The 25768-nt window shown below is 37.1% G+C and overlaps 2 protein-coding genes across 2 annotated transcripts; both read right to left on the bottom strand.

The window, feature by feature from the left end:
* Positions 1 to 6634: 6634 nt before the first annotated feature.
* Positions 6635 to 8379, bottom strand: LOC114311824 (glutathione S-transferase U19). The gene is made up of 2 exons (XM_028257999.2): positions 7607 to 8379; positions 6635 to 7156 (listed from the first exon to the last, which is right to left on the bottom strand). The coding sequence occupies exons 1-2, from the start codon at positions 7919 to 7921 to the stop codon at positions 6812 to 6814; spliced, it is 660 nt and encodes a 219-aa protein (XP_028113800.2). The 5' UTR covers positions 7922 to 8379; the 3' UTR covers positions 6635 to 6811.
* A 4893-nt stretch (positions 8380 to 13272) lies between these two features.
* On the bottom strand, positions 13273 to 14714 carry LOC114311825 (putative glutathione S-transferase). The gene is made up of 2 exons (XM_028258001.2): positions 14196 to 14714; positions 13273 to 13812 (listed from the first exon to the last, which is right to left on the bottom strand). The coding sequence occupies exons 1-2, from the start codon at positions 14508 to 14510 to the stop codon at positions 13468 to 13470; spliced, it is 660 nt and encodes a 219-aa protein (XP_028113802.2). The 5' UTR covers positions 14511 to 14714; the 3' UTR covers positions 13273 to 13467.
* Positions 14715 to 25768: the final 11054 nt, after the last annotated feature.

Below are 25768 nucleotides of genomic sequence, written 5' to 3'. Positions count from 1 at the left end.
CTGAAGTGGCATCTACTAGCTGGTCAATTTTGGGCAGGGGAAAGCTGTCTTTGGGACAGGCATTGTTGAGGCTGGTAAAGTCTACGCAGACCCTCCATTTACCGTTCTTCTTCTTTACCACCACTGTATTGGACAGCCATGTTGGGTAGTGTACTTCTCTAATGGCCCTGGCCTCCAGAAGTCTGTCTACTTCTTCTTCTACTGCTTCGACCTGTATCAACGTCGGTCTTCTGGCTCGCTGAATTACAAGTTTGGCCGATCTGTCAACATTCAGTTTGTGGCAAGTGATCTCGGGGTCAATGCCAGGCATTTCGTAAGGTGTCCAAGCGAACACCTCAATATTTGCTCTTAAAAAAGTCTCCAACTCTTTTTCCTCTTCTTCGGCTAAGCCCGAGCCGAGAAGAAAGAAGCATTCTTCATCTCCATCCTGGACGAGGATTTTCTTTAGCGCTTCTTCGCTCTTCTCGACTGGTTCTTTGCCGACGTCTTTTAGGACTTCCACGTCCTCATCTTCAATTTCTGTCTTCTTTGGCTCTCGCACGCTGCAGGTAGATTTCATTGCTGCCATGGAGCAATTCTTCGCCTGTAGCTGATTGCCTCTAACTTCCTCTATCCCATGCTCTGTTGGGAATCTCAGTAGTTGATGCAATGTTAAGGGAACTGCCCCCATTGCATGCAACCATGGCCTTCCCAAGATGATGTTGTAAGGGGAGGGTGTATCAATCACCATGAATTCTGTCTTGATCTTCTTAGTGCCAGCTTGTACTTCCAAGCTTGTTGCGCCTAGTGGCCACGTCGGCGTTCCATTGAAGCTGACCATCGGGCCATTGGATTGCTCCAAGTCATCAGGATGAAGGCCCAGCTCTTTGTAACATCTAACATACATGATGTCGCAAGAGTTGCTTTGATTAATCAGGATGCGTTTCACTTGGCACTCCCCAACCTGGAAGGATACTACCAAGGCATCATTATGTGGATGCTGGACCATCTCTAGGTTGGCTTCAGTAAAGGCTATCGTTGGTCCCTGGCATTCTTCAGGCCGAGGTCTTTTATGTCTGACCTGGTTTACGTGCTGTAGGTGTTTTACCTTCTGGGTCTCCCCTCGTATGTCGTTTTCGTTCACTTTTGAGTGAATTACATTAACCACCCGTGGTCCTCCTGCCTGTGGTTGCTGTGCTGGGGGAGGCGGAACTGCTGGTGCTTGAGGCAATCTTGCCTGTTCTTCCCTTGTCCTGGCTTCATCGACAAGGTCCCTCAGATGGCCTTGCCTCACCAAGTCTTCTAAGTGTGCTTTTAGGGCTCTGCAATCCTGAGTTCGGTGCCCTTCTTCATTGTGGTAAGCACAACGCCTACCGACGTTTCTTTCCATAAATTCCCCTGGTGTTCTTGTCGGTGCTCTGAAGTAGGGTTGGTTTCGTATTTGATCTAGGACTTTGTGGACAGGGATTCGAAACACAGTCGTCACTGCCTGTTTAGCCCTCAATTCCGTTTCTTGTTTGATTGATCCATTGTTACTTCGGCTTCGTTTCGGCGAGCCGTTTCCTTTCTCCTACTTTGTCTCTTTGTTTCTCGACGTATCCTCCCCGGCTCTGGCGTACTTCTCAATTCTCACCATGAGTTCTTCCATGCTTTTTGGAAATGTCTTTACCAAAGACTTCCGTAGTGGGCAGTCATCTTTCAGGCCGTTCTTAAAAGACACGACCGCCACCTCTTGGTTGCATTCAGGTATTCGATTGAACACCTCGTAGTACCTTTTTGCGTAGGCCCTAAGGCCTTCATCCTTGGTGATTTTTAAAGCCATCAATGCGTCAACCCTCAAGGGCTGTAGTTTGTTCGTCACAAACCTCGCCACAAACATCTCGGCCAGGCCTTCCCAAGTCTTTACACTTCCCTTCGGTAGTTTATGGAACCAATCTGATGCAATTTCCCCGAAGGATGAGAGGAATACTTTGCAGAGTAACGGCTCGTTCCCATTATATAATGCCATTGAATTCAGGTATAGTCCAACGTGAAAATTGGGATCTGACTTACCATCATATATTTGGAACCTCGGCATACTGAATCTCTTTTGTGCTTCAAATTTGTCCAGTTCCACCGAGAATGGTGTCTTCGGCATAACCGGGAAAGTTATATCGACTTCAGCATTCTGTTGCTTCCTCTTGAGGTAATCTCTCAAGTCTTCTTTACTCCTTCCTAGAGCTCGGCTATCTTTGGACTTCAATCTTTTCGGCACACTACTTTCGGCCTCGTGGTGAGCTCGTTTTGATCTTTCTCTATGGGTTGTGTCAAAGCAGAGCGCCTGCCCTTGAACATGCCGATGTTCTTTGGGCTCTGGGTCCTTTGTGTGATATGTCCTTTGGGACTCCTCTCGTCTCGGCTCCTCTCGTCCAACTTCCCTGGAAGGTCGGTGAGAGTGCCTTCCGCTCCTGGTGTGCTGAGGGGCTTCGGGGATTGTTTTCCTTCCTCCCTTCTGGGTATTAGTTGCTGGAATCGGCGTGTCGTGCAGCGGGTATGGTGGCTACATGTCATTGTTTTGCATCATGAAGTTGACAACCGACTGTAGGTCTGCCAACTTGTTTGCCAATTCTTTTACTTCTTCATCCTTCCGCAGGCACCTATCCCTCCATACCTGGAGGTTATCTTCGTTATAGTACTTGCTTTGGTCTGTCTTCTTCAAAGTATCGCCCTCCTGGCCGACGTCGTTCTCTCCATGGCCCTGGTCACGGGTTTCTGCATTGTGGTTGTCTCCTTCAATATCAAGGTCGATTGGTCTGCTACTCCCAGCAGGAGCGTCGTCCCCAATCTTTTCCTTATGTCCGTTACTGGCCATCTATTCTTCTAAGTTCCCACAGACGGCGTCAAATTGTGTGAGTAATTTTCTAACCACACTGCCCGTTTAGTAATCAGCTAGAGAACACCGGCAGAATAGATGGTTTCAGTTAACCTATAACAAAAAGAAAAGGCTCCGGCGGTGGCTCTTCTACCCGGGGGCACTCCGACGATCAAGTCAGTATATCTCTCAAAGATAATCAAGTGCTAAACTCACTGCTCAAAGCATAAATTGCATACCTTAGACCCACGGGGGTGCCTCTCTTTTATAGTTTACTTAATCCTAGTCCCACTAGAAGCTTGACTTCTATGGACTCTAATTCAGTACTTACTTTGGATTCTTCAAGAGATAAAGATAAACTCCCTAAGAGCTTTATCCTCATCTTGACTAAGTCTCCTCTTCATTCTAGGACTCTTGTCCCTTATCCGTTTATCTCGGATCCCGATATCTTCGAAGATAACCTCGGCAACGCCGAGATAACCTCGGCATAATGACCAGGACACGTGGCACCTCTGCTGACACATCGGCGTCTCCTTGCCACGTGTTGGTACTCAGAAATATATCCCCACAGATATTTTTCTGCAGGGGGTTCACCTAATCCAAGTAACCATCAATGGAGAACGTCCTAGTTAGAAACGGAAATTTAGCAAAAAGGGGACAACAGTACCAAAAAAAAAGTTGCAAAAAAGGGTCTTCACTGTGGGCATTTTCGTAATTTCACACATGGACACATCATTCCCCGTCAAAAAGTATTAAAAAAAAAACCAAAAAACTTATTTTAACTCTAAATTAAAATAGCTAAAAAATTAAAAAGCCAACTTACATCCCAAACAAACCTGAATTATAATGAATTGTAACAAAAGTAGTGATAGTAGCTGTTATTGAAAATGGTCATTGTTATGAGAAAAATGAAGAGAAAATATCATTTTACCTATTAAATTATCAATAATGTTTCGTAGCTCGATTTTTGGTGGCTCAAGTGATCCGACTTTTCATTTGTCAACCTCTCTCTTCCTTTCTCTCCTTCTTCTGTTTCTTCTCCTTCTTCTACAAATCTTCATTGTCTTTCTCCACCAATGCCCTCTTCCCGTTGTCCAAATTTTCTGCAGATATGCCTATATATATATATATATGTTGTATTCAAGTGGTGGTGTTGTGGGTTGTGTAGAGTTGGAAATGGCAACGTCACAGTGCTTTGAGAACCCACCAAGCTTGAGCTCAATATGTGGATCAGGGAATCTCCAAGAGATTGGAGGACATAAGACCTATGTCACTGGTCCCCAAGATTTCAAGCTTGCAATCCTTCTCATTTCTAATGTTTTTGGTAACTAGTCATCTCCATTTCTTCATCAATCTTTGTTACTTTTGTTTTGTGTTCAATTTCTCAAACCCAAATCTGGGAAAGCTAACAAATCAAACCCAAAAATCTGGGAAAAGAATTCAAGCCCAAATAGTCAAACCCAAAAATCAAAAATCAAAACCAATCAGCCACAAACCAAATCAAACAAAATCAATCAAACCCAAAACAGAGGAGGAAGAGAAGGAGCTCGTCGTGGACACCGACGGTGATCCGGATTGTGGGTGTCGGAGAAGAAGGAGGCTTTTGGAGTGAAGAAGAGAGAGAGAGAGAGCCAAATCAAACCCAAATAAAAAATCTGTCTTCACCTGCTCCTCTGTCTTGTCTCTTTGTTTTCTCCTTCTCTTCTTCTGTCTTCCTCCTCCTTCTGTCTCCTTTCGTCTGTTCAGGGACAAAACAATAAAAAAAAGAAAAAAAAACCACCAAAACGACGCCGTTTTGGTAGTCGAGCTATTCGGGCCACCAATGTTTCAAGCTATGAAACATTATTGTTAAATTATTACACAAAAATCAATTCAACACATATTCTTTTAAGAAAATTAATTTTATATCTAAACTATTCGATTTTATATTAATTTTGTCTTACCATCAATTGTTGTTTATAATCAAATAGAAATTGTTAATAGGGCACCTAAACTTCATTTGAAGTTTCATTTTACCCCAAAAAATTATTTCCAAAATATCAATTAAACCTTTGAATAAAATAAAATTTAAAAGTCTAATTGACATTTCAAAAATAATTTGTGAGATAAAATAAAATTTCAGTGCCACAACATCAGGGTGAATATAGGAGACAGTGAGAGGGAGAGCTACTTACCCAAATTTTTAACTTACCCAAAAAAGTGAGAGGGAGAGATTTTTTTTTTTTTTTTTGAAATGTCTGTATATAATATAATGCATAATCAATGGACATTTTTCTAGCCCTCCTTTATTTTGACATGTTTTTTTTATATAGCTTAGTATGAAAATGGTCTTACAATTAGTTTAATATAAAAATCTCCTACATTAATAATGATATTTCACCATTCATGCTTTAGTGCGTATGGTTTTTTAAAAAAAGTTCAGACATAATTTTTTAAATAATAATATTATCATGATCATATGTTTTAATTTTATCATTGGCTTTGTATTAGGTTAATAGAATCAATGACTAATGTTTATAATCTCCTAATTAATTAATTGAATGTTTATTATTCCCTAATTAATTAATTTATTTATGGAGACAAAGTTATGTACATTACTTTGGCAACATCAAGAAAAAATTATTGAGTTTTTTTGGAGCGCCATGTGTTCATACTCTTCAAAGTTACATAAATTATTTTATTTCCTAATTAATATATATATATATATATATATATAAATATATGCTTAGAACTTAATTAATATGTTTGGATCCAATCAAATTTGTTTGATGGACACCAAATTATTATTTTTTATATTCTAAATGATTATTGGATATTGATAACAATGAGAGAGAAAAAAAAAAAAAAAGGTTTGAAGATTATACACATATTCACACTTCACTTTGAAAGTTTTATTTTTTTCATAATTTTATTTATCAATTGAGAGGAGATTAATTACAAATATGATAATAATTACATTAAATTTTACAAATGATAATCTGCAAGTCTAATGAACCAAGCTGAATGGCTCGATTAATTCAACTCGATTCATAAACGAGCTAAAAAATCGAGCTCAAATTCGAGCTGTTCTACTCGATTTGTTTGCAGGCCTAGGTTAACCACTCTCTATTTGTGATGCATATTATAGAATTTTCCTTAAGGCCACGTTTGTTTGGCGAATTAGGTTGGATTATTAGTGAGGGGATAGTTAGTGAAGAGATTGTTAATGTGAGGATTGTTAGTGAGGGGATTAAGTAAAAATGCGTTTGTTTTGATGATAGTGGGAGAGATAGTTAGTGATGGGATTGCTAAATTATTTTTATATAAGATAAAAATATATATATTTCTATATTAAAAAAAATTCTAAAACAAATATAAATTTTTTTTACAAATAATAGGCTGCACTTGGGTAAAAAAAAAAAAAAAAAAAAAAAAAATGAATACCCTTATTTTTCCAATCCCTTCACTATTTTGCTAATCTCATAGTCTCACCAGCTTTGATAATCCTGTTGTGCAATGGGATTACTAATCTGGCTGGATAAATAATCCCACCACTGATGTGCAATAACAAACATGCTTTCAAAGTTCCAACCTCACTACCAGTCCAATCCCCCCACTGATGGGGGATAACAAACATGGCCTAAAAGAATTACCCATTTATGAGAGCAATGCAAAAAATTTGAATCTCTGCATTACTTACAGCAATTTAATCTTGTTCAACTTCTTCAAACACTAAACAAGATCTTCTAGTATGCTTCAATCAAATGGAAGTTGTGCGAATCATATTCATCAAATCAGACCTCTTTCAATTGAAACCAAAAAAATAAAAAAGTTCTCTTCTTTATTTCAATTATAACAAAAACAAAACATTCCCCTTAAACAAACACAACATCTAGAGATTGAAAGGTAAAAATAAAAAGACAAAAACAAAAGGAGATTCCAAAACAGAACTGTGAAACTGTATGTCATATAACACTCCAATCAAACATTCTTGTAGAGATTTTACTTAGACTGAAGCTTCTTTTTGCGCTCCGAGATTTTGTCATAGACCTTGTGCTGGTCAGGAAGATTCTTAGACACACTCTCCTTTTCCATACACCGATGAACCCAAGTAAGAAGTGCAGGGCACTCTGCCACAATGCTGCAGTTGCAAAACTGCTCATATGCAAAGAAAAAGCTATACTTTGGAATCAATGCCACATCCACAATGCCAAACGTCTCTCCTCCGAAGTAAGGCTTGTCTCCAAGTTCTCCTTCCAACACCTTTAAGCACCCTATGAAGTCATTCTTCGCTGTTTCTTGGGTTTCACTTGTGGAAGACATTACCTGCCTCGCAGCACTAGACAGCTGTAGAACATATATTATGTAAATGTTGGTCACAAGGCATGATATTTAATGATTCCCTATCCCAAAACACTCGCTGTGGTAGGTTCATATGAGAATTTCGAACCATGAGAATCTCAAAGTAGAAGATCATGTAATAATAAATGATCCCAATCCGATGCTTTAATCCACCCAATCAAACATATCCTCAAAGTATTATCCAACGACTGTGAGTGTTTTAGAACAAGTGTGCATAGAAATTTGGAAATAGAAGATCATCTAATAATAAATGATCATCTCGCTATTAATCATGTTAATCAACCAAGGCCTTAATGTATATTTGAATGAGTGCGACTCTTTAGCTCCTCTGTCGTCTTGGTGAGTTTTTTTTTTTTTGTGTATAAAAATAAATTTTTTGTCTGCAAATCATTTTCATGTACAGTCTAAGACAGAGATGGAAGAGTTAGGGCTCACCTTCTTGTCAACATAATCAGCCCAGAACCTGGCTTGAGCTAGCTGGTGAGGATCAGAAGGCAACAATGGAGATTTGTGATTCCAGACTTGATCGATGTACTGAACAATGATGAGTGACTCGCACACCGGTTTGCCGTTGTGGATCAACACTGGGATTTGCTTGTTGACAGGGTTCGTCTTCAAGAGCAGTGGACTCTTGTTGCTGAGGTCCTCTTCCCTGAATTCATAATCTACCCCTTTCTCAGCCAAGGCAATTTTCACCCTCGTTGAGTAAGGGCTAGTACAGGTGCCCAAGAGAATGAGTTGGTCCGCCATTGATGATGAAGAAGATCAAAGATTGAATGAAGAAGAGAGAAGGAAGGTGTGTTTAAGGTGTTTGTTTTTATGCCAAAGAGAGGAGGTTATTTATAGATGGCATGGCCGTTCAAAGTCGAGCAAGGATTCCCTCCTTGACCTTCTTGACTCCCTACTTGATGGACTATTGAGTCCACTTTTGGGCCCAATTTTAATGATTCGGATCGTTTATATTTTAGAATTTATTTTGTACATCATATCTGTAAAAAATCAAACTAATCGAATATTGAAAGAATTAAAAACCGTTTACTAAAAAAAATTTGATAAATAATTTTATTGTTTAATAAAACTTTTATAATTCATATGGTTTTTGATATCCGATCGATTTGATTTTTTACAAGTATGACATATATGATAAATTTTAAAATGTGAACGGTTTAAATTATTAAAATTAAATTTAAAAATTAACCCAATAACCCGTCAAATAAAAATTTAAATAGAAAAATCAGGAAATCCTTGCACTTCAAAGTCGTCGTAGAATTTCCGATGCCATATTTTTCTATTAGTATTTTGGGAAGGGTGGAGGTCATTTCGTGCGTCATGACCGACCTCGACTTGGGGACCCTGTTCCACGGCAGCCTTCTTTTTAGAGACTTTGTTATTTAAAAGGGCTTCGTTTTATGGGAAAATTACATTTAGGCCTCGTTTAGAAATATATCTTTTTAGTAATTTTTTAGTTTTTTGGTTAAAATATAATATAAAAAAAATTAATATATTTGTGATAATTTTTAATTTTTTACGAAAAGATATGCAAAAAGTAGAGGGAAAAGAGAATTTTTAACTTTTTGGTATGAATTGTTGACTTTTTAATTTATTTAATGATTTTTTAACTAAAAAAGTCACTCGTCAAACAAGACCTTAATGTAAAAATATTTTTATTTTCATGCTAGTATAAGTTTTATGTATGCATGATACAAATTATTTCTATGTATGGTGTAAGTTCATTATGGATTATGATTTTCTTCATTTTAAAATTATAACAGAAGATTTTCGTTGTATTATCTAAGAGTTATTTTAAAAAGATGGTTAAAAATCATCTTTCAATTTTTATCCTATTTTGAATCACATCATCTCACATATTGTTTACACGCTTTTTCAAAAAATATCAAGAAAGTCAAAATATTAATTTTTAATCATTTTTAATTCTTTCTAAATTTAAAATATTAATAATTTTTTATAATTACTTCATAATCCTTAAATAATATAATAGAGATCTTTCATTATAATCATACAATGGAGAGGATTTCAATCCGTTCATCCTCTGTATATTGTATTTACTTTTTAAATGTTTTACATATTCATAATTTTCGTTTGTTATTTTTGTAAAATAAAAGTCTAATAATCTTTCTCCCTCTCATTTCATAGGATTAGATTTCAATACTATATATTTTTTTATGGGATTGTTAGTCCATTCTTTTGAAGGGTTTCATAATCCTATGATAATTTTTTTAAACAAATATTTGTGAAGCTCTTCACTATTCATCTAATTCCATCCTTTATCTTTCAAAACATTTTTATTTCTCAAAACAAACAGACCTCCAGAGTAATCATGTTTAAGAGAAAAGTGATTTTGGTTAAGAATCAAACAGGACTTGGTTAGACCATTTCCAATCCTGAACCAAACCTGACATCAAATTTAAAATTTGGTAAAAAAACACTTTTTCATACTCCAACGGTTTCACTAAATTGATATCAAATCGAGATTTCACCAAACGTTTCACCAAAATGAGGACAGACTCCACATTTCACCAAAACACTGTGCATGACCGTTGGGGAGACCAGCCAGTCGATCGGTCGGTTGACCAACCAGTCGACCACCAAATAGTTTAAATAGTTCCAAAAAAAAGGTTCAAACAGTTAAAAAATATATATATATATATTTATATATATTTTTTTCGCCTTACCGGTCGACCAATCGGTCGACCACTAAACGGTTCAAACAGTTCAAAAAAATTGGTTCAAACAGTTCAAAAAAAAAAATTTCCTCTTACTGGTCGACCAACCGGTTGTCTGCAGAGCAGATTTGATAAAAAGTGAAGCGTTGGAGCCAGTGGTATCAAATTGAGAAAAACATCATTTTTTCATCAAATTTGATGAAAAAAAAAGTTCAGGATTGAAGATGCTCTAATGGGAGATGTGGTTTCAAAGTGGTCATTAAAGATGAAAAACTGTCAGAAATACTGTCAGAGAAAGATATGATTTGATTTCTTGATATTTGAAATGTCGTTAAAAAAAATTTCTAAATAATAAATAGATATTGATTACAATGAGACAAATGGTTTGAATAATAAGTAAAAGTAATGCGAAACACTACAGTGCACACACTTCAAAAGAATTAGAGGATGGTGTTCTGTCTCATAGGTATAGTATCATGTTAGTGAGCCTTTCGAATTTATTTTAATGATTTAAATAGTTTGTAAATGTAAAATTTGTTAAGTAAATTATTTATAAAAGTATTTAAATTAATTAGATATTTATAATTTACAATAAGATCGTGTTTATGTTTAAGAAAAATAAATAGTTAGCATGATTTTGATAAATTCTTATAATTATTATTCGGCTTGATCATGGGGTTACATTTGTTCGATTAATTTCTTTTTTTACATGAGATATATACTCTACGAATCTTATAATATGACGGTTCAGATCATCAAAATATAATTGAAACAAACCTCACGAAGTGGGATAGCGTCACCCCAAATCTCCTTCAAATGATATGAACCATATGCACCTTATAACTAAAAGGCATGTTTGATTGACAGGATTATGACATGGGATTAGATTATTAATCCGTGAGTCCAATAATCCTATGTTTGTTTTGAAATTTTGTTTCATGATTATTAATCCAATGGATAATTAATCCAATAAATTTGTAAGATTATTAGTATAGGGTAGAGGTGAGATTATATATCTTGAGCTGGAAAATAAAATAAAAAGATTCTTTTACACTTGATTAAAAATTAAAACACTTATTATTTTTATATAATTTTATATTTTAGAAGACTAAAAATAATTTTCAAAATTTTAAAATATTTTTTGATATTAATTTTATCAAATTAGTTGATATTTAAAAATAAAAAATAAAAAACAAACCAAACATGACCTTTGTATTTTGTATTTTTATTTTACTTTTATTTATTTATAATTTTTTTTCAAAACCACGTTTATGAAGAAATTTTGATAAAGTAAAGATTGTAAAGAAATATTGATGGAGAGTAAGATTGGAAAAGAAAATAAATGTAGTTGTAATCCTACATTCATATATTTTATTATCCAATGCAAATCAAATAATAGACAAGGAGATAATTTATCCTACTAATCTAATTGGATAGTGAATACCACATTAATTTAATGGGATTATTAACACCTTCACTATTAGTGTTATGAATCAAACATGGCCAAAAAGAAAAATGGCATAATATTCAATGTATTTGGTTTTAATTTTCTGAATTCAATTTTCTAAAAATTAAGTTTTTTTTTATTTTTTTATTTTTAGTGAATATTTTTAAAATTTTAAGCAATTTTTTTTTTATAGATATATCTTACTTAGATGTATCTAAAAAGTAAAATATTTGTGAAAAAATATTTTTTTAAATTAATAAATACACAAAAAATGTACTGAATTTTTGTATTTTTTGTATTGAGGGAATTTTTTAAAGATTTTTTTTTTTACAAATATTATACTTTTTAAATATATTTACGTTAGATATGTCTAAAAGTTAAAAAAAAAATCTTAAAATATTAAAAAAATTCAGTGAAAAAAATATACGAAAAACAAAAAAAGTAAAATTTTTTGAAAATCAAAACCAAACATAGTGATTAATTTTCTGAGTCATAACTAAAAAATATCATAACTAAACACAACATAAGACATAACTAAAGAACTCATGAATCATAACTAAAATAATGTCATAATTAAAAAAAAATGATCACAATTAAAGAAAAAAATTGCATAACTGCGGATACATATAGTACACCCATTTTAAAGGGGTATATATGAAAATTTCCTAATAATAATCACACTTCACTTTGAAAGCCTTACTCTTTTTCTCTTTTTTTTATAACTGTTTTATTTTATTTTTATCATATTAATTATAAATATGATAATAATTACATTAAATTTGACAAATTATAGAAGCCTAACAATACTGCAATGAAAACCCATAATAAATGAAAATAAATTACTCAATAAATTTGTTTTTATAATAGATTTGAATTATTGAATTGAATATTCATTCTATTTGAATATTGTAGAGAGATTCAGTGGAAAATCCCTTTGATGGACTTGTATCCTAATAAGTCCATAAGATATTTTTACATTGCAGTAAGTTTTATTATTTGAACTTATGTTCCGCTAGATCATTTTTCTTATATTGGAGGTTTTTGTGGACTATTGTACCCTTATAGATATTTTATCAAAGAAACCCACAATATATACCGTATATACATATTTCATGTGCTATAACTTTCGACGGTAACATTAAACTCTCCACACCATCGAAAGAGAAGATGGATACTCAGGTTTAAGGAAACGATGAAAACACACACACACACTCTCTCTCTCTCTCTCTCTCTCATGATTTTCTGTGAAAGTTTGAGAAATGAGTGTTGGGATTGTGAGGAGTAATGTCTTTGGTAAAGTCATAGGAATTTCCTTGGAGAGAGAGGATGTGAGTTTGGTTTTATTTGGATTGGTGTAATGATGGAATTATAGAGGCTATTGATGATAGTGATGAGATGAAGATGATGATGAGGAGGAGGAAGAGGATGTGGGTGATTTTTTTATTTTTTTTTGGAGGGATTGAGAATTTCAACCAAACATAGCATTCAAAAAAAACAAAAAAGATTTGAAGATTATACACATATTCATACTTCACTTTGAAAGTTTCATTTTTTTCATAATTTTATTTATCAATTGATAAGAGATTAATTACAAATATGATAATAATTACATTAAATTTGACAAATGATAGTCTACAAGTCTAATGAATCGAGCTGAACAACTCAATTAATTCAACTCAATTAATAAACGAGCTAAAAAATCGAGCTTGAGCTCAAGCTCGAACTGTTCAACTCGATTTGTTTGCAGGCCTAGGATAACCACTCCCTATTTGTGATGCATATTATAGAATTTTCCTTAAAAGAATTACCCATTTATGAGAGCAATGCAAAAAAATTGAATCTCTGCATTACTTATAGCAATTTAATCTTGTTCAACTTCGGACACTGAACAAGATCTTCTAGTATGCTTCAATGAAATGGAAGTTCTGCAAATCATATTATTAATATTCATCAAATCAGACCTCTTTCAATTGAAACCAAAAAAAAAAAAAAAAGTTCTCTTCTTTATTTCAATTATAACAAAAACAAAACATTCCCCTTCAACAAACACAACATCTAGAGATTGAAAGGTAAAAATAAAAAGACGAAAACAAAAGGCGATTCCAAAAGAGAACTATGAAACTGTATGTCATATAACACTCCAATCAAACATTCTTGTAGAGATTCTACTTAGACTCAAGCTTCTTTTTGCGCTCCGAGATGTAGTCATAGATCTTGTGCTGGTCAGGAAGATGCTTCGACACACTCTCCTTTTCCATACACCGATGAACCCAAGCAACAAATGCAGGGCACTCTGCCACAATGCTGCAGTTGCCAAACTGCTCATATGCAAAGAAAAAGCTATAGGATGGAATCAATGCCACATCCACAATGCCAAAGGTCTCTCCTCCGAAGTAAGGCTTGTCTCCAAGTTCTCCTTCCAACACCTTTAAGCACCCTATGAAGTCATTCTTCGCTGTTTCTTGGGTTTCACCTGTTGAAAACATTAGCTGCCTCGAAGCACTAAGCACCTGTAGAACATATATTATGTAAATGTTGGTCACAAGGCATGATATTTAATGATTCCCTATCCCAAAATACTCGTTGTGGTAGGTTCATATGAGAATTTCGAACCATGAGAATCTCAAAGTATTATCCAACGACTCTTGAGTGTTTTAGAACAAGTGTACATAGAAATTTGGAAATAGAAGATCATGTAATATAAATGATCATCTCACTATTAATCATGTTAACCAAACAAGGCCTTAAGGTATATTTGAATGAGTGTGACTCTTTAGCTCCTCTGTCATCCGGGTGAGTTTTTTTTTTTTTTTTTTTTTTTAAAAATAAAATTTTCGTCTGCAAATCATTTTCATGTACGGTCTAAGACAGAGATGGAAGAGTTAGGGCTCACCTTCTTGTCAACATAATCAGCCCAGAACCTGGCTTGAGCTAGCTGGTGAGGATCAGAAGGCAACAATGGAGATTTGTGATTCCAGACTTGATCGATGTACTGAACAATGATGAGTGACTCGCACACCGGTTTGCCGTTGTGGATCAACACTGGGATTTGCTTGTTGACAGGGTTCGTCTTCAAGAGCAGTGGACTCTTGTTGCTGAGGTCCTCTTCCCTGAATTCATAATCTACCCCTTTCTCAGCCAAGGCAATTTTCACCCTCGTTGAGTAAGGGCTAATCCAGGTGCCCAAGAGAATGAGTTGGTCCGCCATTGATGATGAAGAAGATCAAAGATTGAATGAAGAAAAGAGAAGGAAGGTGTGTTTAAGGTGTTTGTTTTTATGCCAAAGAGAGGAGGTTATTTATAGATGGCATGGCCGTTCAAAGCCGTCGTAGAATTTCCGATGCCATATTTTTCTATTAGTATTTTGGGGAGGGAGGGTCATTGCGTGCGTCATGACCGACCTTTGTTATTTAAAAGGGCTTCGTTATGTGGGAAAATTGCATTCAATGTAAAAATATTTTTACTTTCATGCTAGTATAAGTTTTATGTATGCATTATACAAATTATTTCTATGGATGGTGTAAGTTCATTATGGATTATGATTTTCTTCATTTTAAAGTTATAATAGAAGATTTTCATTGTAATATCTAAGAGCTATTTTGAAAAGATGGTTAAAAGTCATCTTTTAACTTTTATCTTATTTTGGATCACATCATCTCACACATTGTTTACATTTTCTTTCCAAAAATATAAAAAAAATAACAAAAAAGTCAACTTTTAATCATTTTTTCAAAACAAGACCAAGTGCTTGTAATGATTCTTTCTAAATTTAAAATATTGATAATTTTTTATGATTATTTCATAATCCTTAAATAATATAATGGAGATCTTTTATTACAATCATATAATGAAGAGGATCTCAATCCGTTCATCCTTTGTATATTGTATTTACTTTTTAATTGTTTCACATGTTCATAATTTTCGTTTGTTATTTTTGTAAAATAAAAGTCAAAATAATCTTTCTACCTCTAATTTCATAGGATTAGTTTTCGATACTATATATTTTTTTTGATCGGATTGTTAGTCCATTCTTAATGGTTTCATAATCTTATGATAATTTTTTTAAACAAACATTTGTGAAACTCTTTACTATTCATCTAATTCCATCTTTATCTTTCAAAACATTTTCATTTCTCAAAACAAACAGACCTCCAGAGTAATCATGTTTAAGAGAAAAGTGTTTTTGGTTAAGAATCAAACTGGACATGGTTATGAGAGATGTGGTTCTAATTATGATTCAAAGTGGTCATTAAAGATGAAAAACTGTCTGAGGAAGATATGATTTGATTTCTTGATTTTTGAAATGTTCGTTAGAAAAAATTTCTAAATGATAAATAGATGTTGATTACAATGAAACAAAATGGTTCGAAGATTATACGCATAAATAAGTAAAAGTAATGCGAAACACTACAGTGCACACACTATTCAAAAGAATTAGAGGATGGGTCTCATAGGTATTGTGGGTGTTGATTTCTGACCACACAACCAAATGGGAAACTCAGTTGGAGAGCACCAGCAGAATAGATTAAGCTCGAACAACTTGTCACAAAAAGATAAGAATCTAGCGGTGGTTCGTTCACCCGGGGACACTCTGACGATCAAGTCAGTAATCAATATCTCTCAAAGATAGCAAATTGTGCTTAAACTCACAAGAGAAAGCTTATTACTCTTAGTATATCATACATACCTCAGACCCATGGAAGTGCCCTGCTTTTATAGCCAGCACTGACCTGATCCCTGTAGAAGCCTAACTTCAATGGACTCAGACTCAATGCTCATCTTAGACTCTCAGATAGATAGGGATAAACTCCCCAAGAGTTTTATCTTTATCCAGACTGAGATCCTCCCCTGTTCTAGGACTCTTGTCCCTTATCCACTCATCTAGGATTTTGATATCTCCGCAGATAACATTGGCCTAGCTGAGATCACCTCGGCGTCAAGACCAGGCCACGTGGCATCTCGGCTGACACTCCGGTGTCACCTTGGCCACATGCTATCACTCACAAAATATCTTCCCATAACTGTCCCATAGGTTCTATTACCTAGGCAACCTAAGGTGATGGAACCTACATTGTTTATTTATATTTATGTTTGCTGAAATTCATTCTTCCCTTCGACCAAAATCATGACTCGTTGGTTTCAAATACCCAAGACTCAACTGTCCATCTCTTATCAATGACCAAGAACCAAAAAACCCAGTTCTTTGAGTTCCTTAACCAAGATCGTTTCTCTAGCCGAGGTTGTTGTCTTATTAAATCAAGAACTCTAAGAGTTTTATTTGCACATGAGCTGTCATTCACAGTTTTCTCAACCGTTTCCCCCACGTGTCACGCCTCTACTGGCTCGTACCATTCACACGTCACTAAGTCACGTCAATCTACCCACACCGCCTGACAGACACGTCGTCCTAGGCATTCCATTATGGTTTGCCGCCCTTTCAAATTTTTGACAAAATTGTTACTCTCTCTCTCTCTCTCTCTCTTTTCATTTTTGAGAATTCAATTTGCCTTCAAATTTTCTCTTTTTAGGACTCTTGTCCCTTATCCGCTCATCTCGGATTCCAATATCTCTATAGATAACCTCGGCCTAGTTGAGATCACCACAGCGTTAGGACCAGGCCACGTGGCACCTCGGCTAACACTCCGGCGTTACCTTGGCCACGTGCTGTCACTCACAAAATATGTCACCACAACTGCCCCCTAGGTTCTATTACCTCGGCAACCTGAGGTGATAGAACCTGCATTGCTTATTTATATTTATGTCAGCTGAAATTCATTGTTTTCTTCGACCGAGATCATGACTCGATGGTTTCAAATACGCAGGACTCAACTATCCATCTCTTATCAATGACCAAGAACCAAAAAACCCAATTCTTTGAGTAATTTAACCAAGATCGTTTCTCTAGCCAAGGTTGTTGTCTCATTAAATCAAGTACTCTAAGAGTTTTATTTGCACATAAGCTGTCACGTACAGTTTTCTCAACCGTTTCCTCCACGTGTCACGCCCCTACTGGATCGTATCGTTCACACATCACTAAGTCACGTCAATCTGCCCACGTCGCCTAACAGGCACATTGTCCTAGGCATTCCATTATGGTTTGCCGCCCTTTCAAATTTTTGACAAAACTCTTACTCTCTCTCCGTCTCTTCACTTTTGAGAATTCAATTTGTCTTCAAATTTTCTCTTTCTAACGTTTCCCTCCCAAACCTCAATTTTTGTGCTTTCAAGCTCCTGCAACTGCTCCAATCATCTCCTCCGACGATCAATTCATCGTTTGGTTCCAATTATTCACGTCATTTGACTTCGGCGAGACTCATTCTAGCGTCTTTTCTGTCGGTTTTACTTGGTAAGTCCTCAGTTTCTTCTTTTTGAGTTTTGCCATATATTCCACTCCGTATATGTTGCTATGGAAGTTACATCTGTTTTCGTAGTTGTACTTTGTTTAGTATGAGACATTTTCTGTTCTCGAATCTGTCTTGTTCCTCGAACTTTCATCACTGCATTTGCTTGTGATTTGTGCACATTGCTTTCATACACTCACACTGCGTTTGTAATTTTTCATGTTCTTGGACTACCACCTGTATGACTAAGTATGCCATTAACACATTGTACTAGTCACTTTGAATGTCTGGCACTGCTCTTGCTATATCTGTATTTCTTTCTACATTTTTGCTTTGTTCAATTCTTGAATTTTTTTTGCCTTTGATGTTTCTTGACTCTGAATCTTGCTCATTTTTTTACTTTTCTTGTTGTATTTTTAGATTTTTCCCTCAATTCTTGTTTCTGTGTAGACTTAAATTTGGGTTTTGCCTAGAAACCAAATACTTAGGAGAAACTGAAACACACTCCCCTTAGATCTGAAAAAACCCTAGTCCCAGTGCTAGTTTAGATTTTAGCCGAGGTATTCAAACCTATATCCATCACTCTGTTGGCCAAACCCTTCTTGCCGACATAATGGGAATGTTCAAGTGGAGAGTAGACACCCTAAAAAAACTCGAGTACTTTAGGAGAGAGTTTTCTATCCCTGCCGACGTCCAGATTAGGTTAGCTGGGGAGAAGGACTCTATTATGCTAGATGAAGACTCCATGCCCTTCTCCGTTGTGGCCTTCATAGAATGCGAACTTCGGCTTCCCTTAGACATTCTCTTTAGGGAAGGCCTTCACTACTATAAACTCAATCCTATGCAGCTAGCCATCAATTCCTACAGGGTTATCAATGGTATAATTGCTCTATCCCGCCGAGAAGACGCTAGGATAACATTAGCCAACATTCAGTATTGGTATACCATGTGGGGCCTAAAGTCTGAAAAATGCTATATTTACTACCTGAAACCTAGATCCATTACATACAAAATCATAGCCGACCTCCCAGACTCCAACAAGGGTGCTTAAGATGATTATCTCATCGTCTCGGGCAACTGGGAGTTTGATCTTGATGATAATCTTCATCTCTTCCATCTGCGCCGATTGGTGTTTAAAGAGGGTAATGGTAAGGACTGAGTCATCCTTTTAATCCTATTTATGTTAGGACTTGTCAACTCATATATCTCTTTCTAAATGTTTTTTTCTTCTTATTCTCTTTTGCAGCTCTTCTCCAGCCAGCAAAGGACTTCCGACAAACTTTTTTCCCCAGCAAGGACTTGAAAAAGCAGTTTGGCCTACCTATTGACTAGTGCAAAGCTCATCTACTACTCAATTACATTCCAACATACAAGTCGGCATTGCCCGACGTCCCTCGAAGAAGTCAAACTCCACCGTTTGCCTCAACCTCTCCAATTACTTCTTCACCAAGAGCTGATTAGCCTTCATTTTCTGATTTAGTTGAGTTGCCATCAATATCTGCCCCCCAACTCATCCTGATATCACAACGCCAACGCCGACGTCGAGCTCCATGAAACATCCCTGCCGGCAGAACCCGAAGTCGCAGACAACGAGATTCTGAAGAATCGGCATTTGACTCAGCAAACCCACCAATCACCCTGCCAGCAATTCATTTTGGCTCCAAAATCACCGTCACTGCAATCGCCAAGGAAATGGGCCGCAACAAAGTTATTGTGGAGGACCTCCTGGTCGACCTGCCAAGAGTGGTGATAGTTTAATCCTCTCCATCAGAGTCCCAACCCAAGTAAAACTAAAAAAGGTAAAAAGGGCTAAGGCAAAGGCCCCAGTTACCCAGGTGGACACCAAAGACACCGTGTCGATCTCCAAACTGGCCAAGGTCGAGAAAAATCCTTCTGCCGCCGAGAAGAGGCCTATCGAGGCTGAGCCATCTGATACCGCTCGGTTAAAGAAACCGAGGTCTAAAGCCGCAGCCAGCCCAAGTGCTTTCCGGGCCAATGAACCCTGGGCTCCTACCATTGCTGTTGGGGACCAACCAATTAGGGTCGGCGACAATACCATTGACAATATCGAAGTCGACATCGCTCTTTCTACCGCCGTTCTTTTGCCTATTAATCTAAATCGCATGGCCAAGATCTCTGAATACGAAAATTTTGCTTTGATAATGCAACATTCCGTCTTGGTAAGTTTCCAATACTTGAAACTTTTGGCTTTTTACTTCAAGTTCCTATACTGCAAAAATTTTACTAACTTGTTCATTCCTTTTCTTCTAGGCGATCTAGCATGCCCATTCCTTTACGGTGAAAGCCGAGGAGATGAAGAAGGAGTTAACAAAGAAAACCTGAGACGCTGCTGGCTTTCTTGCCTCTTCGAACAACGTTGAGGCTAAAATGAAAATTCTACTGGATCAAGCCACGGCTGCAAAAAGTGTGCAAGACCAAGCCGATGAGAGGGCCGAAGCGGCGGAGGCTGTGGCCGAGGTTCTCAAAGCTGAGGTCAAGGAGGCTGAAACTAAAACCACCGAAGCCCAGGAAGAGCTCCAAGAAGCCTTGGCCACTAAGGAGGCCGAAATCAAAGCTGCCGATGAGAAGGCATTCTCAGAGGGGCAGACTGCCGTCCATGATGCATACAAAGCCCAGGTTACCCAAGCTTGTAACCAAGGCTTTCTCCTTGGTTGGACTGCGGCCCTAGACAAACTGTCTGTCCCTGCGAACTCTCCTCTCCGTGATACCAATCAACTTAAATTGTCATTCCCTCCAACTCTCAAGGATTCCGAAAACAAAGCCGAGGACGAGGACCCCGAAGCTGATGATGCTGATAAAAACGAAACTGCTATTGAGGCCAAGTCCCCAACTCTGAACAAGCAAATCCTGAACTTGACTCATGATGAGGAAAATGACTTGGTTTCCAAGGGTGCCTCTCCCAAACAAACAACTTTTGAAGCCAAGGTCCTTTTAGTCGAGAAAAGCTTAGACCAGGCACTTCTGGAAATTGACGCCGAGATAGCGGCGGAGAAGGAAACCACATTGTCAATCAAGGCCGACACAATGCCAAGAGCAGAGGTTGAGCAATCTAAGATCGATGCCCATGTCACCAACACTTAGAAGTTTCTTTTCTTTTACTCTGAACTTTTCTTCTTTCAGTTGTACCTTTATTTTGTTTAAACAATTTTTAAGTTTCACTTTGGCCGATGTGCCTTTTTTTGTACCCGAACAAGTTGTCTTTTTGCCAGGCCGAAGTACCTTTTTGTCTATGAACAAGTTCCATCTTCTGACTACAAGTCTTATATTTCCTTCTAAGTGTTGAATGTTTTTCTTCATGTTTGTTTACTGTTTTTCTTCTATGCATGCTTAGAATATTTTCTGTATTTCTTCCAAGCACAGCTTAATTGTATAATCGCCTCGGGGTGGGGTACCTCGGTTATAAACCTTGGCTATTTATGTCGGCCAACACTTGGAATACCTCAGCTAACACTTAAAAATATTTCGAAATATTTTTGCAAGTGCTTGTTTCAGTATACTTACCTCTTCACTTCCACTTACTGTCTTCTTTCATCCTTCTAAGCTTGACAACCTGGTTAGTCACCTCGGATAAGATGTGCACCAGAAACACTTTTCATAATTACCTCGACTAACTTCAACTTGTAAATTTCTCTGAAATTTCAACAAGTGTTAAGCCTATTTTAGCTTGTAAATTTTTCTGTAAAATTTCAACAAGTCCCTAACTCTATTTATCATTCATGCTTCCTGCCCCCTAATGTGAACCTAAGTTCCACTTAAGTTCACATTATGCGTTTATAGTCTTTCGCCGAAGTCAAATTCAAACAAAGACTAGCCGAAGTGTTCAACCTTGGTTTCTCCGTTAATCCGACAAAAGCACTCTGAGCTCCACTCTAAGTTTAACCATGCCGACATTGCAAACCTAGATTAGTTCAACTCTATTATATGCAAGTATAATTCAACTCTGGCATATAATAAGTCTAAGCTATTCGTCATGTTCCATTTAGAAACATCGCCAACTTAATTCAACTCTATTTTATGCAAGTATAATTCAACTATGTCATATAATAAGTCTAAGTTATTCATTATGTTTCATTTAGAAACATTGCCAACTTAGTTCAACTCTATTATATGCAAGTATAATTCAACTCTGTCATATAATAAGTCTAAGTTATTCTTCATGTTTCATTCAGAAACATTGCCATAGGACTAGTCAGTCCTCTCGTACAAATTTAAAAATCATAAAAATCAAACTAGAATTTTATTTCTTTGGCTAATGAAATTATGACATAAACTTCGAAAAACAAAAACTAATGATAAAAAACTTCAAGTTGCAAGTGTTCTAGGGTCTTGGCAACTCTTTGCCATCAGTGTCTTCAAGCTGATATACCCCATTACCAGCAACCGAGGTGATTCTATAAGACCCCTCCTAGTTTAGGCCAAGTTTTCCCTCCCTGGGATCCTTCTTGTCACCGACAACCTTTCTTAGGACAAGGTCCCCAACCTTAAACTCTCTTGGGTTGACCTTCTTGTTGTAAGCCCTGGCAAGTTATTGCTAGTATGCCCCTAGCCGAATTGCTGCTCTCTCTTTTTTCTACTCTAACAAGTTCAGATCTTGAGCCAAGTATGCCTCATTAGTCCCATTCTCTACTCCTTGGGTCCTGATCCCAGGGATATCGACTTCTAGTGAGATAACTACTTCAGTGCCATAAGCCATGGCAAATAGAGACTCCCCAATTGATCTTCTTAGCATAGTCCGATATAACCAGAGTATATTAGGCAACTTTTCCACCCATTTTCCCTTTACTGCTTCCAGCTTCTTTTTGATCCCATCCAAGATAATCTTATTGGATGCTTCTGCTTAACCATTGCTCTGAGGGAAACTTGGAGTAGAGTAGTAGTTCTTGATTTTGTACTTTGCACAGAAGCTTTTGATTAGCTTACTGTCAAACAGTGTATCATTGTTTGCTATTATTGCCTTTAAGATTCCAAACCTAGTGATTATGTTCTTCCATACGAAGTTCTTCACATCAATAGCTCAAATATTCGCAAGGGGTTCAGCTTTTACCCACTTTGTGAAGTAATCAGTTGCTACCAACAGAAACTTCCTTTGCCTAGTTGCTTGGGGCAGTTGTCCAACTAGGTTCATGCCTCACTAGGCAAATGGCTAAGGGCTGGATACGGGGTTCAAATCTGTTATTGGTTGATGTGTCAAAGGTGCAAACCTTTGACACTTCTTGCACTTTCTGACGTAGGCTTCAACATCCTTCTGTATGTAGGGCAACCAGAACCCCTAAGTAATGGCCCTATGGGCAAGTGATCTGCCCCCAACATGGCTTCTACATACTCCTTCATGTATTTCATACAAGAAGTCTTCAACCTGCGAGGGATATACACACCTCAAAAGGGGACCAGTGAAGGATCTCCTGTAGAGGTGGCTATCTGCTGTTAGGCTAAACCTGGCCAATTTTAACCTAGTCTTATGTGCCTCCTTTCGATCGTCTGGCAGCTTGTCATCCCTAAGGAACATCACTATTGCATCTATCCAATTTGGACCCATCTCCACACACATTGCTTTGTACTCTGTGATTAGTGGTTCTACACTGGGTCTGACAAATAATCAACCATTATTGTCCTTGCCTCCACTGATTTCATTGCATTAGCCAGGTTAGCCAAGGCATCGACATGGCTGTTATCATCTCGGCTAACCTGTTGTAGCCGATAATCTTGAAACAATACTAGCAGTCTAACAACTTCCTTGACATAAGCTATCATTCTTTCATCTCAGGTTGCGTACTCGCCTGTTGCCTGAGTCACAATAAATTGGGAGTCACAAAAGACTACCACATCATCGGCTTCCATTGTTACTGCTGCTAACTTCAACCCTGCGATTAGTGCCTCAAACTCTACTTCATTGTTTGAGGTCTTGAACCCCAAACGAATAAACTATTCTAACATTCGCCCATCTAGTGATACTAACACTACCCCTGTCCCCGTTCCTTGACGGTTTGAACTTCCATCAATAAACAGGCGGAAGGAGTCGCCGATGTGGATGTCGCAGCGCTTTGGTTTTTCTTCTTTCTTCTGTTTTGCTTGAGTGGGGTTCTCTTGCCCTAACTGGGTTTCTTCTTGCTTTCTTGGGTACCCCAAGCCGCGGCTCGCCAAAGTCCAACGTGGGATGGCACCAGATGTGAACTCGGCTACAAAGTCGGCCAAAACCTGGCCCTTAATTGCTATTCTAGGCTTAAATTCCAGGTCATATTGGCCCAGTACTACTACCTATCTGGCTACCCTGCCTGTCAGATCTTCTTGTTGCAATAAGGACTTCAAAGGATGCTCAGTCACTATCACCATCTTGTGGCCTTGGAAGTAGTGATTCAGTTTCTTCGAAGCCATTACCAGGGCTAGTGTCAATTTTTCCAGGGGTAAGTACCTGGTCTCTGCGCTTGCTAGTGTTTTGCTCGCATGGTATACTGTCTTTTTTTCTCCCTTCTCTTCTCTTATTACCACTGCACTCACTGCGTGCTCTAAAACTGCCAAGTATAAAAGTAGTTCCTCTCCAGGTACTGGATTTGAAAGAACTAAAGCTGTTGTCAAGTACTTTTTCAAGCCGGCCAAGGCGACTTTGCACTCGTCTGTCCACAAAAAATCTTTGGCCTTGTTTAACAAACTAAAAAATGGTTTGTATTTATTTGAACTTTTGCTTATAAACCTATTCAGGGTTGTGGCCCTTCCAGTCAACATCTGCACTTGTTTTGTCAATGTCGGGCTCTTTAAGTCAATGATGGCCTTGATTTGATCTGGGCTCTCCTTAATGCCCCTTCTAGTAACCAAGTATCCCAGAAACTTACCAAACCTGACTCCAAATGCGCATTTCGAAGCATTGAGTCGGAGCCGATATGTTTTCAAAATATCAAAAACTGCTTTTAAGTCGGCTAGGTGATCCTCAGGTTCTTTGGTCTTCATGACCATGTCATCAATGTACACTTCTACAGTCTTGCCAATCAGATCTCTAAACATCTTGGTTACTAGCCTTTGGTAGGTTGCTCATACATTTTTCAACCCAAAAGGCATCACTCTATAGCAATACAGCCCTTTTGGAGTGATAAATGTAGTCTTCTCCTCATCAGGGGGATACACTATAATCTGGTGGTATCCTGTAACAACCCTCATACTGTTTACCGATTAATGACTGATTGATTACTGATAACCATCGATTACTGTTAAACTGAATTGATTATGACTGATAATTGAATTGAGTAAAAATACTGAACTGACTGACTGAAAACTGGAACTGAATTGACTGAGTATGTACGTTTGAATTGCATTCTATCTGTTGATTGTTTATTTGATCTGTTCGTATTTTAGTGTTTAAACTGCTGATTGAAGGCCTTATCGGCGGCCGAATCCGGAATTGATTAATGTTTTATGATCGTCATAATTAATGTGATTTTGTGGTATAATTGCCTGAAAACTGATTAGGTGTGAGTAAATTAGATTAATTATTGATCAATTGCGTAGTTGGACTTATTTACCGAACTAGCCTCGTAGTGGCCCACTACCTCAAACCTTTTGAGCCTTATTACACCTAATGCATTTGATTAAAACAACATTTCATCAGCCTTTGTGTTGCCTCAACCGACCAAGAAGAGAGTTAGAGAGAGAGAGAATTGTTCTTGTTGATTTAGCTTGAGATCTTGAAGAATTGAAGGAGTTTTGTACAATTGAGCTTCCCTATCCTAACATATAAGTTCTAGGTAAGGAATTCAACCCCTCTTTGTTGTGTTTAAGCTTATTCATGCAAGATTCTTGAGCCTCTAGTGATTTAAGTCTAGAATTGGTTCATTGTTGTTGATTTGAAGCTCATTTCATGCATGCATGTTTGTAATATAGATGGTTGAGTTGTTTTCATGGCAAAAGGGTACATGCATGTTCATAATTATGTTTAAGTCCATGATTTCACCATGTTTTGAAAAGAATTGGCTCCTTAGAGCATCAAATTGGAGCTTCAAAATGATTTAAATTCATGCATGATTGCATGTCCTCCATGTTTATGTTATTGGTTTGAAATTGAGTGTGAATTAAACACCCTTGGGCTTTGATTTCTCAAATTGAGCTTTGAACCATG

This window comes from Camellia sinensis, chromosome 8 (genome assembly GCF_055761805.1).
Source record: "Camellia sinensis isolate YWXY chromosome 8, ASM5576180v1, whole genome shotgun sequence".
NCBI lineage: Eukaryota > Viridiplantae > Streptophyta > Magnoliopsida > Ericales > Theaceae > Camellia > Camellia sinensis.
This window is presented reverse-complemented; position numbering and strand designations above follow the sequence as displayed.